The sequence below is a fragment of the Macrotis lagotis genome, chromosome 7 (assembly GCF_037893015.1).
Source record: "Macrotis lagotis isolate mMagLag1 chromosome 7, bilby.v1.9.chrom.fasta, whole genome shotgun sequence".
Classification (NCBI taxonomy): Eukaryota; Metazoa; Chordata; class Mammalia; order Peramelemorphia; family Peramelidae; genus Macrotis; species Macrotis lagotis.
This window is the reverse complement of record NC_133664.1, coordinates 97,207,436-97,224,161: the sequence shown is the minus strand read 5'-3', so window position 1 is coordinate 97,224,161 and position 16,726 is coordinate 97,207,436. Positions and strand designations below refer to the sequence as shown.

Here is a 16,726-nt window from a genome sequence, read left to right as displayed (position 1 = left end):
TACTACAGGAAAATTGCCCTGATATCCTAGAAGCAGAGGGCAAAATAGAAATGAAGAGAATCCACCGATCCCCCCGAGAAAGAGATCCCAAAAAACCAACCCCTAGGAATATTATAGCCAAGTTCCAGAACTCCCAAGTCAAAGCAAAAATATTACAAGCAGCCAGAAGGTCACAATTCAAATACCATGGAGCTGCAGTCAGGATCACACAGGACTTAGCAGCAACTACACCGGAAGCTCATAGGGCTTGGAATATAATATACGGGAAGGCAAAAGAGCTTAGAATGCAGCCAAGAATGAACTACCCAGCAAGGCTGAATGTCCTCTTCCAGGGAAAAAAGATGGACTTTAATGAACCAGGGGAATTTCAAATGTTCCTGTTGGAATGGCCAGAGCTGAACAGAAGGTTTGATCTTCAGATACAGGACTCAGGTGAAGCATGGAGATTGGAGGAGAAGGGGAAAATATGAGGGACTTGATGATGATGAACTGCATGTATTCCTGCATAGAAAAATGAGACTGATAATACTCATATGAACCCTCTCAGTTAATAGAGCAGGTAGAAGGAACTTTTATAGTTGGAACACAGGAGAAAGCTGAATTTGAAGATAAAATATGGGCTAAGAATGGAGTCAATAGAAAAAAGGGAAATGTAATAGGAGAAAGAAAAGGAAAAGGGGGAATAGGCCAAGATATTTCCTATAATAAGATTTTTCTTTATTAAAATGAGCTATTGCAATGATATGGAATGGGGGAAGGCAAAGGGGAATGAGGGAAACTTTGTTCTCATCAGAGGTGGCTAGGAGAGGAAACAGCATATATACTCAATGGGGTATAGACATCTGGAGTAAGAAGGAGGAGGGTGATGGGGGAAGGGGTGGGGATGTGAATGAAGGAGGAGAGGATGGACCATGGGGGGAGAGTGGTCAGATATAACACATTTTCTTTTTTACTTCTTGCAAGGGGCTGGGATTGGATGGCCTGTCTGGGACCACAGGGCCAGGTGGATGCTGGGCCTAAGGGTGGTATGGGGGCTCAGGGCTTCTTGGCCCCAGGACCAGGGATCTGTCTGCTGCGCCACTCAGCAACCCTACAGCAGAGTCAGAGTGAAAGGAGAGAGAAAATAGAGTACATGGTAGTGGAGAAATAAGAAAGGAGGGAGTTGCGATCAGCAATGGCAACAGTGGAAAAATATGGAAGTAACTTTTGCCATTTTGCCATAAAGAATGCGATCCACCCGTGACAGAGTTGTTGGTATTGGAACAACGACTCAAGCACATTTTTTTATTATTATTATTATTATTTTGGGGGGGTGCAGGGCAGATGGAGCTGGGTGGCATGCCTGGGGCCACATAGCAGGGTGAACGTTGGATGTCTGAGGATGGACTTGGACCCGGGTGGTCCTGGCTCAAGGGCCAATGTTCTGTCTGCCACCCAGCCACCCCTACTATTATTACTATTTTATTTTATTTTGGGGTTTTTTTTCTTTTTTTGGTTTTTGCAGAGCAGTGGGGTTGGGGTGGCTTGCATGTCACACGGCTGGGTGATTGTTGGGTGTATGGGGCCGGATATGGGCATAGGCGCTCCTGGCTCCAGGGCTGGGGCTCCATCCATTGCGCCACCTGGCCATACCTACAATTATTACTATTTTTTTTAATAATTCCTTCCCCCCCTTTATCACTCAAGCAAGTCTGTATTTTGGGGGGGGCATTTTGTTTACTCTTAAACAAGAATATTCTATTAATGTATAAAAAATTTGTACAAAATAAGAATAAATATTAAATTAAAAACAAAAACAAATTGGCATCTTGAGTAAGGCTCCCCACCCACCCACCCCGTGACATTTTTCATTTAAGTATTCCTTGAATGGAAAGCTGACTTGGTCCTCTGGTTGTTATTGTAGACCTGGTCAATTCTCTCTTTTTTTTTTTCCCAAGTTCCCCACTTTTTCATTTTCCAGGATGTAGGCCCAGGACTATATCAAAGTTGGTTTGTGCTCCATGTCCCTGTGGTAAGATTAGCTCACCTCTTATCTATTGGTATCCCCAGTTGCTCCTTCCTGGGGCGAGGAATTAGAATATAATGTGATTGACAAGGAATTACGTCTCAATTATATGCTAAATTTGATTTATTGTGTTTAAGAAATTTAAGAGATTTTAAAAATATTTGATATAGTATAAATTATATTTGTGAAACGTTTTTAGAATTTTTCTTTGGATTGAATCTTCTGAACTGCCTTTCCCCCACCCCCGCCTTCCTTTAAGTCTTAACTGAAATGCTGCCTTCTATAGGAAGTCATTCCCCAAGCTTTCTCAATTCTAGTACCATCCTTCTGTTAATGATTTATTTGCCTAGTATAAAGTCAGTGAGGACATATGTTGGCTTGATCACCATATTTCATTCTCCCATTCCCCACTAGATTGTGAGTTCCTCAAGGGCAGGAACTGTGTTTTGCCATCCCTGTTGCCCTGGCACCTAGTAGGTCCTGTTTGATGAGTGAAAGTTTTTGTTTAAACATTTTTGTTGAATTTCTTATTAGAAAAAGTAGAGCATGTTTATTTATCATTAACCTATTACCTAAATGAAATAACAAACCAATACAACTGGTCTTGACTCCAATACCTTTTGTCTTCAGATAGTTGTAGGACTTTCTCCCTGTTAATATGCTTACCCTTACTTTCAGGAAAAAATTAGGATTATACTCACTGTACATCCATTGTACACTAGAGGGTGCTTTCTTAATATTTAATTAATCCCTTATAATCTTATCTGAACCATTCTGTTACCTCCTTATTGTCCCCCTTCTTTTGCTTTGATGCCCCTCCTTGAACTTCACTCTTCATTTTACTGCCCTAACAATATACTCTCTTAGCACTCCTTCCTCTTGAGAGGTAACAGTCTAGCTCTTGAGAGTTGTTTTGTATTTTTTTATAACTTCCTTTTATTATGGCCAAGATTAATCTTTTCTCTCTTTTCTTTTCTCTAAACAAGGGCAGCTAGGTGGTACAATGAATAGAGCATTGGCCTTGGATTCAGGAGGATGGGAATTCAAATCTGATCTCAGACACTTGGTACTTATTAGCTGCCTGATCTTGGGCAAGTCACTTTACCTTGTTTGCCTCACATCCAAGGTCATCTCAAGTACTCCTGATTCATATTTGGCCACTGGATCCAGATGGCACTGGAGAAGAAAGTGAGGCTGGTGACTTAGCACAGGGCCCCCCCACCCAAGCCCAATTTATATGCTTTTCTTCAAAAATGCCTTGTATCTCCAAAGATTTGTACATTGACAAGTCATTCATTCTTAATCTCAGTATTTTAAAATTGAATTCATTTTTTTCCCCCAGTCACCTTCCAAATTTATTTCTGTCTTTATTTATTCAGCTGGATACCAGATCTTGTTAGGTTTCTTCCTTGAAATATGACCTTGTTTGGATGGGGCCACCTTAGGCCAAAATGTCATTCTAATTTTATTTTTAAAATTCCTTAGTAATTGCAGGCTTTTCTCTCTTCAATATCTCCTCTGTCACTCTATTTCAGATTCACCTCTTTAGTTGCCTGCCAAATATTTTTATTTACATGTCCTACTAGCACTTAAAACTCAGTATGTCAAAAACTGAACTCATTATTTGCTATCCATAATCTGGCCTTTTCTTCCAATTTTCTTATTTGTAGGTGCTACCATCCTCCCAGATACACAACTTCAAAACTTGAGTCATCTTTTCTTTCTTACTTTCCTTGTCACCATATCTCTCAATTGCCCTCTCTTCTCTAGTCAAACTTGGCACTACCCTGATTAGTCCTTATTTCAACCCCCTTCTCTGTCTCTTCCCATTCATTTAGCTATCAAAATAATCAGAACTGTACATTGGAAAGATTGTCACTTTTACCCAAAAATCCCTTATTGACTCTAAATAGTCAGATTTTGAAGACCCTCTGTTGTCTGTCCCCTCTCAAGTCCACGTTTATTACTCATGACTTTGCAACACACAAATCTCTTCTCTAAATCATCCCTTTCACTGGTACATTATTATAACATGTTCATTTCCTATACCCATGTCTTGCTTCTAACTCATAAGTTTCCCTTAACTTAATCTAATTCTCTTAACTTAATCTAATTCTATTCATTCTTAAACGTTTATCTCCTCTAGGAGGTCTTTGACTACTTCTGCTGCCATGGAACTCCTCGTGCCTTCATTTATTTCACTTAACTCTGAGAGAATACTTGAGTCTTTAGGTGGTGGTCTTCATTCAGACTTGTGAGATAATCAGAGTCTAATTATTCAGTGGATGGTTTTTTTTAATAGGATCTTTAATATTTCAAACAATTTAACTATGCAATGTGTTTTTTTTTTAATTTTGGACTTTGGATTTTAAGTGAGATGAAAATGACATTTAATACATGATATCCTGAGTGTTTAAAAGAAAAGACTATAGAAACATTTTCTGATTTCATTTTTTATGTGCTCTTAAGGATAATCTGGACTGAAGGTTGAATGTATTTGAGCTAAAATACTAAAATAATTGAATAGCTTTACCTTCCATTAACTACCTTCTCTTGTTTTTCCCTCCCTTTAAGGACCCCAAAATGTATGTACAGACAGTGTTGGATGTTCATAAGAAATATAATGCACTAGTAATGTCAGCATTCAACAATGATGCTGGCTTTGTTGCTGCACTTGATAAAGTAAGTATGTTTATGTTAAAACTCACATGATCAGGGGTGGCTAGGTGGCTAGAGCACCGGCCCTGGAGTCAGGAGTACCTGAGTTCAAATCCGGTCTCAGACACTTAATAATAATTACCTAGCTGTGTGGCCTTAGGCAAGCCACTTAACCCCATTTACCTGGCAAAAAACCCTAAAAAAAAATCACATCTTTTGGTATTGAATTTTCTTAGTTTTAAGAAGTTTTGTCTTTTGTATAATTCACAGGCTTGTGGTCGATTTATAAACAACAATGCAGTAACCAAAATGGCTCAGTCATCAAGTAAATCCCCTGAGTTGCTGGCCCGATACTGTGATTCCTTGTTGAAGAAAAGGTACTAGGTTGCTTAACTTTTTAAAATAGACAGTGGAAAAGGAATCTGTGACATTTGTGGATTTTTGTGTGTGCTAATGAATCAAAACAGGACTCATGAGATTGTCTAAGATGACCTTTGGAATTGTGATGGAAAATGCCATCTACATCCAGAGAAAGAATTATGATCCAAATGCAGTTCAAAATATTCTATTTTCACTTTTTCTGTCTGTTTTTTGTTTTTTTCTTTCTTGTGGTTTTTCCCTTTTGTTCTGGTTCTTCTTTCATAGCATGATAAATATGTATAACATGATTGTCAACGTATAGCCTGTATCAGATTATTTGCTGCCTCAGGGCAGTAGGAGGGAGAACACTTTACAAAAAATGAATGTTTGGGCGGTTAGGTACAGTGAATAGAGCACCGGCCCTGGAGTCGGGAGTACCTGAGTTCAAATCCTGCCTCAGACACTTAATGATTACCTAGCTGTGTGGCCTTGGGCAAGCCACTTAACCCCATTTGCCTTGCAAAAAAAAAAAATGAATATTGAAACCTCTCCTTTACATATAATTGGAAAAATTAATTCCCAAGAATTTTGTAACTTTAATGTAATAATCAGTATTTATATGTCATATACCCAGCCTTAATCATTACCCTGAGCTCTAATCATTCATCTCTCTCTACAACACTTCACTTTTCATCAAAAGCTATTAAAACGTTCTCTTTTCTGACATACAGACTGTATTTTCTACCTACAAAACTACCATTCCACCCTTGTTTACATTCTAATCCCCTTCAAGATTGATCTCCCTCCCTGTTCCTATCTATCCTCCACATGAGGTTGTCAACTCTCCTGTTATACATCCAGGATCACATACAAAATCTTCAGGTTGACCTCCACTGTCTGTCCAGTCTTCTTGAACTTGATTTACTGTTGTGCACTGGCTTATTGGATGGTGTTTGTACACCATATTCAGACTCTGCTTTTGTTCCTGCTGTCTCTGTGTCTTCTGTCCCCTCTGTCAGTTCCTTGATGTAGCACCCTGACTGCTCCAGTTCTGTTACACATACACAAACGCCCCCCATTCATTTGAACAATATCTCTTCCCTTGGGGTGTGAGCTCTTGGAGACCTTAACTGGTTTTGCTTTTTTTTCTTTTTAAATCTCCAGCCCTTAGCACAATTTTTGTCACATTTTAAGTGCTTAATAAATACTTGTTGATTTATTGTCATAAGAAACTTTAAAGTGTGTAAAGTGTTTTATGTACATTATTTCATTTGAGTCTCACAACATACTTGTAAATTCAGGGTTACACATCTTGAAGTTTATTTCTGTTATTGTAGACAGTCTCATCTGAACTCTCCAGCAAAGCAGTTCTTTTATTCCTCTGTAATTGAATCCCAGTCTCACTTCCATCAAAAGCAATTAAAAACCTTACCTGCCCTGCACAAACTTCCAATGCCTCCTTCTACCCTTCTGTTAGCTAAGGGCTTTGTTTCCATCCTTCTTTTTTTTTTTTAAATTTAATTTTTATTTAAGGCAGTGGGGTTAAGTGACTTGTCCAAGGTCACACAGCTAGGCAATTACTAAGTGTCTGAGGCTGGATTTGAATTCCTGTCCTTCTGATTCCAGGGCCAGTGCTCTATCCACTGCGCCACCTAGCTGCCCCCGTGTTTCTACCTTTCTGAGAAAATTGAGTCCTTCAACCTGAACTCCCTTTTTTCCCCCCATTCTTTTCATCTCAAAACCCCTTCACATCTTCCATTCTTTCCTTCTTCCTCCAGTGTCTAACAAAAGAAAGCGGCCCTTCTCCTTGCCCCAAAGCCAGATTCCCTTGAATCTTAAACCTCTTCCTTACATGCTGGTTCCTTCCCTATTGCCTTTAAACATACCCAAGCCATTTTTTAAAAAAATTCTTCTCTATCAAGCTATTAGCCTATACGCTGCTCTTCTTTTTTCCCCAGTCAAGCCCTTTGAAAAACTTTTCTATATTTACCACATCTTGTGATCCTTTTTCAATCTTCATCCCTCTGTTGACCACCCTCTCCTAGAAACTCTCAGTGAGTTTTGATGATACTTCTTTCTCCTTTGTTCTTTGCCTGCTCTTCCATATCCTTTGTAGGTTCGTCAGTGTCATTGAACCTGTTAAATAGAAGTTTTACCCAAGGTTGTCATAGGTCCTCTGTTTTTCCTCTAAACACTCTTTCTTGGTAACATTATTTTTCATGGATTTAACTATCATCTTTGTCCTGATAGTTTCTAGTTCTCTTATGTACCTCCCCTAAGATCCATCCCCTCATCACTACTTGCTTATTGGGCATCCAAACAACATATTCAGTGACATCCCAAACTCATCATACACAAACTGAATTTATTGTCTTTCCCCCTCAATCCCTCCCTTCCAGACTTTTCCTATTTTTGTTAAAGGCACTATACCACCATCTTCCTGATAATCTAAATTGGTAACTATCCATACTCTCCCATCATCCCACATATCCATTCATTTGCTATATCTTTTCATTTTTACCTTCCTATCTTATTATTTCTATCTCCTCCCACAGCTACTACCCAAATTTTTGTTCTCATTATCTATTACCATATTGAAATGACCTTCTAAATGATTTCAAAATGATTTTTCTTTTTGGTTTTGTTTTGTTTTGTTTTGTTTTTACAGGGCAGTGGGGTTAAGTGACTTTGCCCAAGGTCACACAGCTAAGTAATGATTAAGTATCTGAGGTCCAATTTGAACTCAGGTGACTCCAGGGCCAGTGATCTATCCACTGCACCACCCAGCTGCACCTTAAAATGATTTTTGAAGCAAAACTAGGAAACAATTATTATCTATTTATTTTGTAAGACCATTTATATTTAAATCATAGTTGCATTACAGGCAAAGTTTTATGCCTTTTCTGTTTATTTTAGCTCCAAGAACCCAGAAGAAGCAGAACTAGAAGATACACTTAATCAAGTGGTAAGGTGTTTAATTAAAGAGAACTTTTGGTCATCTTGATTATTGACTTTAATCACATTTTTGTTATGGAGGGTATAATTAAAATGAGAAATTAAATCAGTCCTAAGCTGTGGTTTGGGAAATGTATTCTAAAATATTTATTTCAAAGATTATAGAGATTTTTAGCATTTCACAGCATTAAAAAATTTTAACTTTTAATTTGTAAGCCTTTTAACTTGTAAAGCAATAAACCATGATTTCTGGTCAGCAAAAAATGAAATTTATTTTAAATAACTCCTGTTAATTTATTTTGTCAGATGGTTGTCTTCAAATACATTGAGGATAAAGATGTATTTCAGAAATTTTATGCTAAAATGCTGGCAAAAAGACTTGTGCACCAGAATAGTGCAAGTGATGATGCTGAGGCCAGCATGATCTCTAAACTAAAGGTTAGTTTAATTTTTTGGTTTGTTTTGAATTGTTTGGTGGGGGGGTTGAAACATTTGTAAACATGTTAATGCCTTGAGTGAAACTTGCTAAACTTTGTAACTGTAGCTAATGGAAACTTACAAAGTTTTAGAATTCTATATTTCACATTATATAGGAGTATGTTCTAATCTCGCCATTGTCATCACATCTCCTCTACCCCAGAACCTTCCATAGTTCCCCCTTGCCTATAGACTAGAACCCTCAGGGGTCCCTCACTTGGTATTCCAAGCCTTCCTTTAACCAGTCATCACTTCATAGGGTAACATGTCAGTCTACTCAGTATTCCCTGAATACACTTAACCCCTTTTTTTACTGCTCTCCTTCCCTTTCCAAGGACCTTCTCCTGTTGCTGTTGAACCAATGCTGTTTTCTTCTCTCTACCCAAGCCATTTCATAAAACCACCTTTTCTTCCCTGACAGGTCTAGACCTTAAGTGAGTTGGGTTTTTTTAGTGTTTTTTTTTTTAGTTTTTTTTTGCAAGGCAAATGGGGTTAAGTGGCTTGCCCAAGGCCACACAGCTAGGTAATTATTAAGTGTCTGAGACTGGATTTGAACCCAGGTACTCCTGACTCCAAGGCTGGTGCTTTATCCACTGTGCCACCTAGCCGCCCCCTTAAATGAGTTTTGTGATCCATTTAAAAAATCCTTTTAATGATACATTTTAGAGAAATAATTCTAATTCATCTCAAAAAATTATATGCTCTTATCAGCATTACAACCCAGGAAGTGATCTAGAGGGCACTGTGATCATCCAGAAATTGTTTCCAAAAGTTAGCCTGATGTGCTACTGTAGTTAAAGAATGCTGGGCATCTTTAACGAAGATCTCATCAAATATTCATCCACACTTAACATATTGTGTACAATTCGAATATTGACTTGAAGAAAATAAAAAGTAAGGATAGCTAACATTTATATTATACTCACTTTGTACCAGACACTGTACTAATACTAAGTGCTTTATAATTATCATCGATATTGAATCATTTTATCCTTATTTTTATAATTAGAGATCTAACTATTATTGTCCCTACTTTACAGATGAGGAGACTGAGGCAAACAGAGGTTAAGTGACTTTCCTGGATCTTTGTTAATAAAATGTCTGTGGACAGATTTGAATTCAGGCCTTCTTGACTCCAGCCTAGCAGCCTGACATGACTGGCTAAGGAAGACAAAAAAGAAGGCAGATCAGAGGAATTTCATACTATAAGAGACTATGGAGATAGGAAAGGAGAGATACACAAAGTTAATAAAATCATAAAAAAAAATAGAAGGATGATAGATCCTCTTAAAGTTTTGGAGATGTAGTGAGAACAAATACAATTAAACGCTTTACACGGAGGGTAATATAAGTTCTCAGAAATATCTGCCATATGTGTCAACTTCTACTGTCACCATACCAAAATAAGACAATTTGTTCTTTCGAGTTTGACATCATAGAAGACCTATTCTCTGATATACCCCATTAGGAGTTATTTAAATCCTTTATATATGAACCAGGCAAGTGATCCAAGAAATGTATTCTGGTGCCCTTCTCCTAAAACTCCTTTACCCTCCTGTGAAATTCTCAACCAATCTTGCCTTCTCTTTAAGCCTTGACACAAGCCATCCTCTGTCTTGTCATTGTTTTCCATTTTCTTCATTGGAATAGGAGTAGAGTGAGGTAGAAGAAAGACATACGTGGGCAGGGTTTATCCTATTAGCATTCTTCCTTTCCTTCAGCACCACTTCTGTTTCCCAGTACTAGTTACTTGTTTAGTAAGCAGCATCTTAAATTCCTATCTTACATTCCTTCACTTCCTTTTTACACCCCATTCCAGACCCTGTCCAATTCTGAAAAGACTAATATAACTTTTATAATATAATGCCTAAAATAGGCAAATACTGAGTAGTTTTCTTTTGGTTATTTTTGCAAGTCAATGGGGCTAAGTGACTTACCCAAGATCACACAGCTAGGTAGTCATTAAATGTCTGAAGCCAGATTTGAACTCCAGTCCTCCTGACTCCAGAGCCAGTACTTTATCCACTGCACCACCTAGCCACCCCAAGTACTGAGTTTTCAACTGAAACATAGATGAATCTTAATTTTTTTCTTTTTGTGTACCTAAAACCACCATGATTAGCATCTACATGTGATTGCGCCTTTAGGGTCATGAAGAAGGATTAGGTAAGTTTAGGCTTAGGGGGTAGCCTTTTTATGCTTATCTGTTTCCTTGCAAATTATTAGTAGTAAAAGCCCTTAGAGTGCTCGAGAAGGGTCGTGTCCTTGTTTTAGGGGCCAATAATTAATGGAGAAATTTTTCCATTCCACCCTGGAGTAGAGTCAAGAAACCCTGATTGAAAACTGCAAATGTGTCAGTAGAAAGTGAAGTAAATGCTTTATTTTCTGGGGCTTTTGGAAAAACAATAGGGATAGGTGAAGGTTATAGAGATGCAACACCAAAAAAAAGTTATCATTAATGTAATGATCCTGCCCCTCATTACCTTTTTCTCCCCCCACCCCCCCTTACCTGCTTCTGGTCTCCAGAAAAGTTTTTTGCATTGAATTCCTGCAAGTGAAGGAAAAAGTAATCCTTCCCCCCTCATGGGAAAGAAAGACAGAATGTTCATGACATCTTAAAGTTAGAACTCTTGAGTGCATGTTATTACAAAATATCATTAAACATAATAGTTATGTTCTCTCAAGTCTTTCAACCAAGTGGCTTAAAGATTTTCATCTCAAGAATGTTTTTAAACTGAAGTTGTACTATAATGACTTACTGTAATTTACAGTTTAGTGTAATGAGTTTATGCTAAAGTGCTGGCAAGTTAGGAGTTTTGATTAAAACTTTTAAAATCATTTATACAATTAACTTGAAATTTATAACTGATAATAGTGTACACTTAAATGATGCCACCATTAATTTTATGTTTATAATATGCATAGTACTTATAAGGTGATTTCTGAAATCATGTACTTTTTGCTGTAATCATTAAGGAACTTGATTTTTTAATATTGAAAATACTTTGGAATTTATTTCAGCAAGCTTGTGGTTTTGAATATACATCCAAGCTCCAGCGGATGTTTCAAGACATTGGTGTGAGCAAAGACTTGAATGAACAGTTCAAAAAACACCTCACAAATTCAGAACCCCTGGACTGTAAGTACTTTTAAAGGCCTAGCCTTCTTAGAGAATTTAGCTCTTTTTGACTAATGCAAGAAGTGTAGAAATATTGAATATGGGTAGTTGAGGTAAAGCTCAGATACTAATATAGCTTTGTAGAGGAGCTTCCTAAATCAAAGAAGAGTGGCTCCCAGTTTTCTTGGGCTGGTCACTTTGCTGCCAATCCCATTCCTGGAAGTTGTCAGCACAGGTACTAAAACTGAAATTCAGGCAAATAAATTGTCAAAGGGCATACAGCTAAACAAGTAATAGACAAATAGACTTAGGACATCTTGAGGCAGTGCTATTCTATCTCTTGTACTATATTTGTTCTCATTTGTCCCTTTAGTTTTATGGATATTTCATCTACTGAAAAATCAGGGTCAACTCTTTATTCTTAGATACTGATACACAAAAGAAGCAAACTAGGTGATATGTGTCATTAAAATTAAGTAACTTCATATTCATAGCTATGAATATTACAGTGGAAGTAATAGATTTTTCTTTTCTTCTTGTTCTTTGGAATTAAGATTCATATTCATATTTTAATAACAATATGCATAATTCAGAACAGAATCCATGACAGTAATAAAATATATACTGGCATTGGGAATTCTAAAAAATAAGAGGAACATCAAAAGTGTTGCCTATTTGAAAAGGAAAATGAAGTTTCTCTGGAGTAAGAGTCGATTTTGAGCTCTTCCATTTTTTTTTAAAGTAAAGAGAAAATAGGGTAAGAATTTGACTATAGTAATCTTCTCATTTTGCCTGAAAATAGAACATTTTTTTATATTTTGGGGAAAGGAATAAGGTTTGTCTGAATGTGGAATAATAGTTGATAATGCCTAATAAAGTATTTCCCTGACATTTCCATTTTTTTCCCTTAGTGGATTTCAGTATTCAAGTTCTAAGTTCTGGATCATGGCCCTTTCAGCAGTCTTGTACGTTTGCCCTGCCTTCTGAGGTAATTAAGTCATGTTGAAGAAGATAATAAAAACTTACTTAGTGCTGTTCCTGAAAATCTTAGACTCAAATATATTCTACTGGTTGGCCATGTTGAATCATCTTAAACAAATCTCAGACCCTGGAGTCTGGAGGGCTTGCATTCAAATGTGACCTCAGACACTGGATACTCTAACCGAATCTTAGGTAGCCACTTAACCTTGCAAAGGTTACCTTGCAAAGACCAAAAAAGAAAATAATTAAATAAGAAAATCTCAGAAATCTGTCAAGATGAATGTTACAACAAGCTAGTCACAGCATAATAGAGATTGTGTTTTGGGGCATGGAGAGATAGATCAATTTGATAAGGCAATACTTATATTGGCAGTACTTTGGTAGATTAGTAATCACTGCTCACTGTGCGTGCATTACCCAGCGAAATATATTACAACCCACCACTTTCTGCTTTTTCTCTTATGTATCCCTAATCTGTGGACAAATTCTGCAGAGAACATGTACCAAATGTGCTGAAATAAGCCTTTCTCCTGTTCTTTTAATACTTTTATATTAGTTTAGTTATTTATCTGTTATTGATCATTTTCACTGCATGGTTAGTTCACCAACTTTTTTTAGTTTAATGGTTCCTGAGTCTTGTCTCTTATGCCTCCTCTCAGACATAATATAATGTTGGTGACATGAGTAAGCCTTCTTATTTCCACATCAACAACATCTTTCCATTACCTATAGGGATGTAATTTATAATTGCAATTTTTCAGAATTCTGTGGTTCATGATTCACATTCATCATCAAAAGAATATTAGTATTAAAGAGATGGAATTTCACCAAAAGGTTTAGTTTTGTATTACTAGGAGCTTTGTCCATATTCACAAATATAATCCAGCTCAGTCCCTTTCTGTTAACTCAGTTCTAAGCCCAGTTCATTGTCTTATCTGCGGTATCTTTCAAAAATATACATATTGATGGACTAGCCACCTTAAATTTTTTACTCAGTATGTTTTTTTCTGAGTAGAAATTAAGATGAATCTTTACCCATTGATATAAAATTTGCTGGAGAGGCAGCTCTCACTGTTCTGGGGACGTTGGTGTGTATTAATAGGAAGACACATTTGAGATCATCTTTCATGGCACTGGCCTTCTTAAGCAACCATTGATGGCTTTTCTTAAAGAACTCTTAAAATTATATTGTAGTTAGATCCTTCTTTATGGATAAAGACTGCAAAATTGAACAAGATGACTAAACTAGATAAATTTAATTTCTGACAGTATTCTTAATAACTCCACATTTCTCACTGTAAAAAAGGCCTAGTTTTTCAAGACCATCATTTTTCTAGTTTTGCTCTATGGCTTGGAGTTACAAAAAACCCACAATTTGCAAAGAAGTTAAGTTGAAGGTTACCCACAGGCACTGGAGAGAGGTGCCTTGGAGGAGGCAGCCTATTGCCAAGGAAGAATTGCATGGGAGCGTGTGAATAGTGCGGAGATATATGTGACAAGAAAAGGCAATTTGATCAGGTAGAAAGCAGGAGTGATAAACGATGGACGTCATCTTTGGTGTCCGCATACTATCAGGAGACTATTGGGTGGACTTTTGTGTAGGACTGAGAGAGTCTCATAAGAGAAAACATATGGGTGGGTTTAACCATCGTTGGAGTTAAGACCCCCATCATTGAGAAATCACAGGCAAATCCCTCAAAGTATCAGACCTCTGGATGTCAGTGCTCTGAGTCTTGCATCATCACTTTTCTGTGTGGTGTTTACTTGGTGGGTAGGTGGGATGGATCTTCCCCTCATCCCCTTTCAGTCTTTTAAAGCCTTTTTATTCGATTTTGCGAAATTCCAGGCATGTGGATTCTTACCAGTCTTTGTGAGATGTGCTCTTGTCCAGGTCTGCTCTGCCGGTCCATAGACAATCAACAAGAATTTGTTAGATGCCAAAGACAAACACCAAAGCAGTCTTATTCCTTTCATCTACTGAACGAGGAAGAAATTAACTATTTATAAGTAGTCTATATGAGGTAGAGAGTTAAATACAAAGGAACATCAGGAATAAGGGGACCAGTGACTAGGAGGCTGAACAAAAACTGGTTATAAAAGATGGTGCAACGCTGAGTCGGGAACTAGGGTTTCCAAGAGGCAGAGGTGAAAACAGAAACCAGCCTGAGCACCGAAGAAGCAGCTGGGAGAGCAGTCTGACCAAAATGGGGAAGTGTATGAGGGAATGCTTGGCAATCTGGCAAGATTGTAAGTTTTCTGAACTTGTACTAAAGGTTACCTGGTCAAGCATAAGCTTTAGGAATATCTCTTTGGCATCTGTGGAGGCATGGACCAGGGTGGGAGTAGTACATGTGCAATTTGCCTTAATGCTTTTATGTTTCAACAAAACTGAAATTACTGTTCCCTGATCTTATCCTGCCCTCCTCTCCCTCCTCTCCTCTCTTTGTCTTCGTTCACAACATCTCACATGGCTTTTCTACCTATTTCCATCATTCCTGCATCCTTCAAAGTCCTCTTCTGTGAAGCTTCTCTTGATCACTTTCAAATCTCTTGACTATGTTGTTTGTGTCTCTCTTTGTATTTATATTCTTGCCTATATTGTTATCATTGTACATATTTCATCTTCCCCAATCTTAGGATATGTCATCCTCTTTCATCTTTTTATTCTGAGTACCTAATATTGTACCTTATATATAATAGCAATAAGTGCTTAATCAGTATATGAATTAAATTTCCCTTTAGTAGTCATAACCATGGTAATATTATCCTCTTTTCTTAAAGTGGAAATTAGTCTAATTTCATATATTTTGTATTTTAAAAATTATTGCTTCATGAGTTCAAAAAAAAATCAAAATACCCCCCATATGGATCTCCAAGATGCTTGTTCATATTTAAAAAATGCTTTTAGTAAAATTTGACAACAAATCCTTATATTGCTTTAAAATGCTTTCTTTTTTTACAGTTGGAACGTAGTTATCAGCGATTTACTGCTTTTTATGCTAGTCGCCATAGTGGAAGAAAATTGACTTGGTTGTATCAGCTATCTAAAGGGGAGTTGGTAACCAACTGTTTTAAAAACAGATATACCTTGCAGGTAAGAATCAGTTTGCATTGTAAAAAACGTTGATAATTCAAAATGAGGATAAAAGTAATAGTATAGTCAAACTGAGAGTACATATAAGAGAACCTAAAATAAGACTGATTTACATGAATACTAAGTGTTAGAAATTCTTTTTATAAAGTGAATTTCAAAGTAAATATTTTCTTCCTCTTTTAAATTAGAAATACCAATTTTTAATGTTACTTTTGTTTATCAATGCATAGAGATTTTTGCAAGTACTTAATCTGGGAACACTCCTTACAGTAGAGCATCTTAGCTAGTTCTGCTTTAAGGAATAGCTTCTATTAACGATCTTTAGTGTGGAACAAATCATTTGTAATACCATACCATTGTACATTACTTCTTCCTCCAATGAAGAATCACTTTTCACACCGAATGCTAAAGAGTTCAGTAACCATTTCTCAGAATTCATGTCCATTTTTTTCCCCCCATAGTAAATAACAGAAATATTTATCTGATTATAGCCAGGAATGATACGTGATTAATCATTTGCTTTTCCCTTTCCCTTTCTAAAGTATAAGGTCAGCTTATAATTTCTCTCATGTTGTAAGTGATAGGAGAACATGTAAAAGAAAAGGACTTCTTGTTAATCCTTTCCTCTAATGGTTCTTTTCTGTAACAAACTTAGTATAAGTATTGTAGGAAACATTATTATTTTTAAAAGGACAATATGAGCATTTGGTATGGCAGGAGATTGAGTATCAGAATTTTAACATTGTTCTAGTTTTGAGTGAATTTTTTTCTGATCTGCATTTAATGGAAACTACTATTAGGCAATATGATATTGGCTTTTTGGAAAACAGGTCAATAGTTTTGAATTCTTCATCATTCCTTTAAATTTTATTTAAGGTAATAGGGTTGAATGACTTGCCCAAGGCAATTATTAAGTGTCTGAGGCTAGATTTGAACATGGTCCTCCTGACTCCAGGGCCGGTGCTTTATCCACTGTGCCACCTAGCTGCCCCATTCTTCATTCCTTTTTTAAAAAATTTTCTTAGACTGACTTGAGAGTATTGTAAGCAGTGTGAGCTTTATTTTATGGAATATCAGG

At 36.9% G+C, this 16,726-nt stretch overlaps 1 protein-coding gene across 3 annotated transcripts in view; it reads left to right on the top strand.

Annotated features, from left to right (window-relative positions):
• The window catches only part of CUL1 (cullin 1), a 121,464-nt gene that overhangs the window by 98,007 nt on the left and 6,731 nt on the right, over positions 1-16,726 (top strand). For all 3 annotated transcript variants that reach the window (XM_074193459.1, XM_074193460.1, XM_074193461.1), the window contains exons 10-16: positions 4,580-4,687; positions 4,934-5,040; positions 7,940-7,988; positions 8,285-8,416; positions 11,477-11,594; positions 12,485-12,561; positions 15,517-15,648. In XM_074193459.1, coding sequence (XP_074049560.1) covers positions 4,580-4,687; positions 4,934-5,040; positions 7,940-7,988; positions 8,285-8,416; positions 11,477-11,594; positions 12,485-12,561; positions 15,517-15,648 — 723 coding nt within the window. The remainder of the gene's footprint in view (positions 1-4,579; positions 4,688-4,933; positions 5,041-7,939; positions 7,989-8,284; positions 8,417-11,476; positions 11,595-12,484; positions 12,562-15,516; positions 15,649-16,726) is intronic.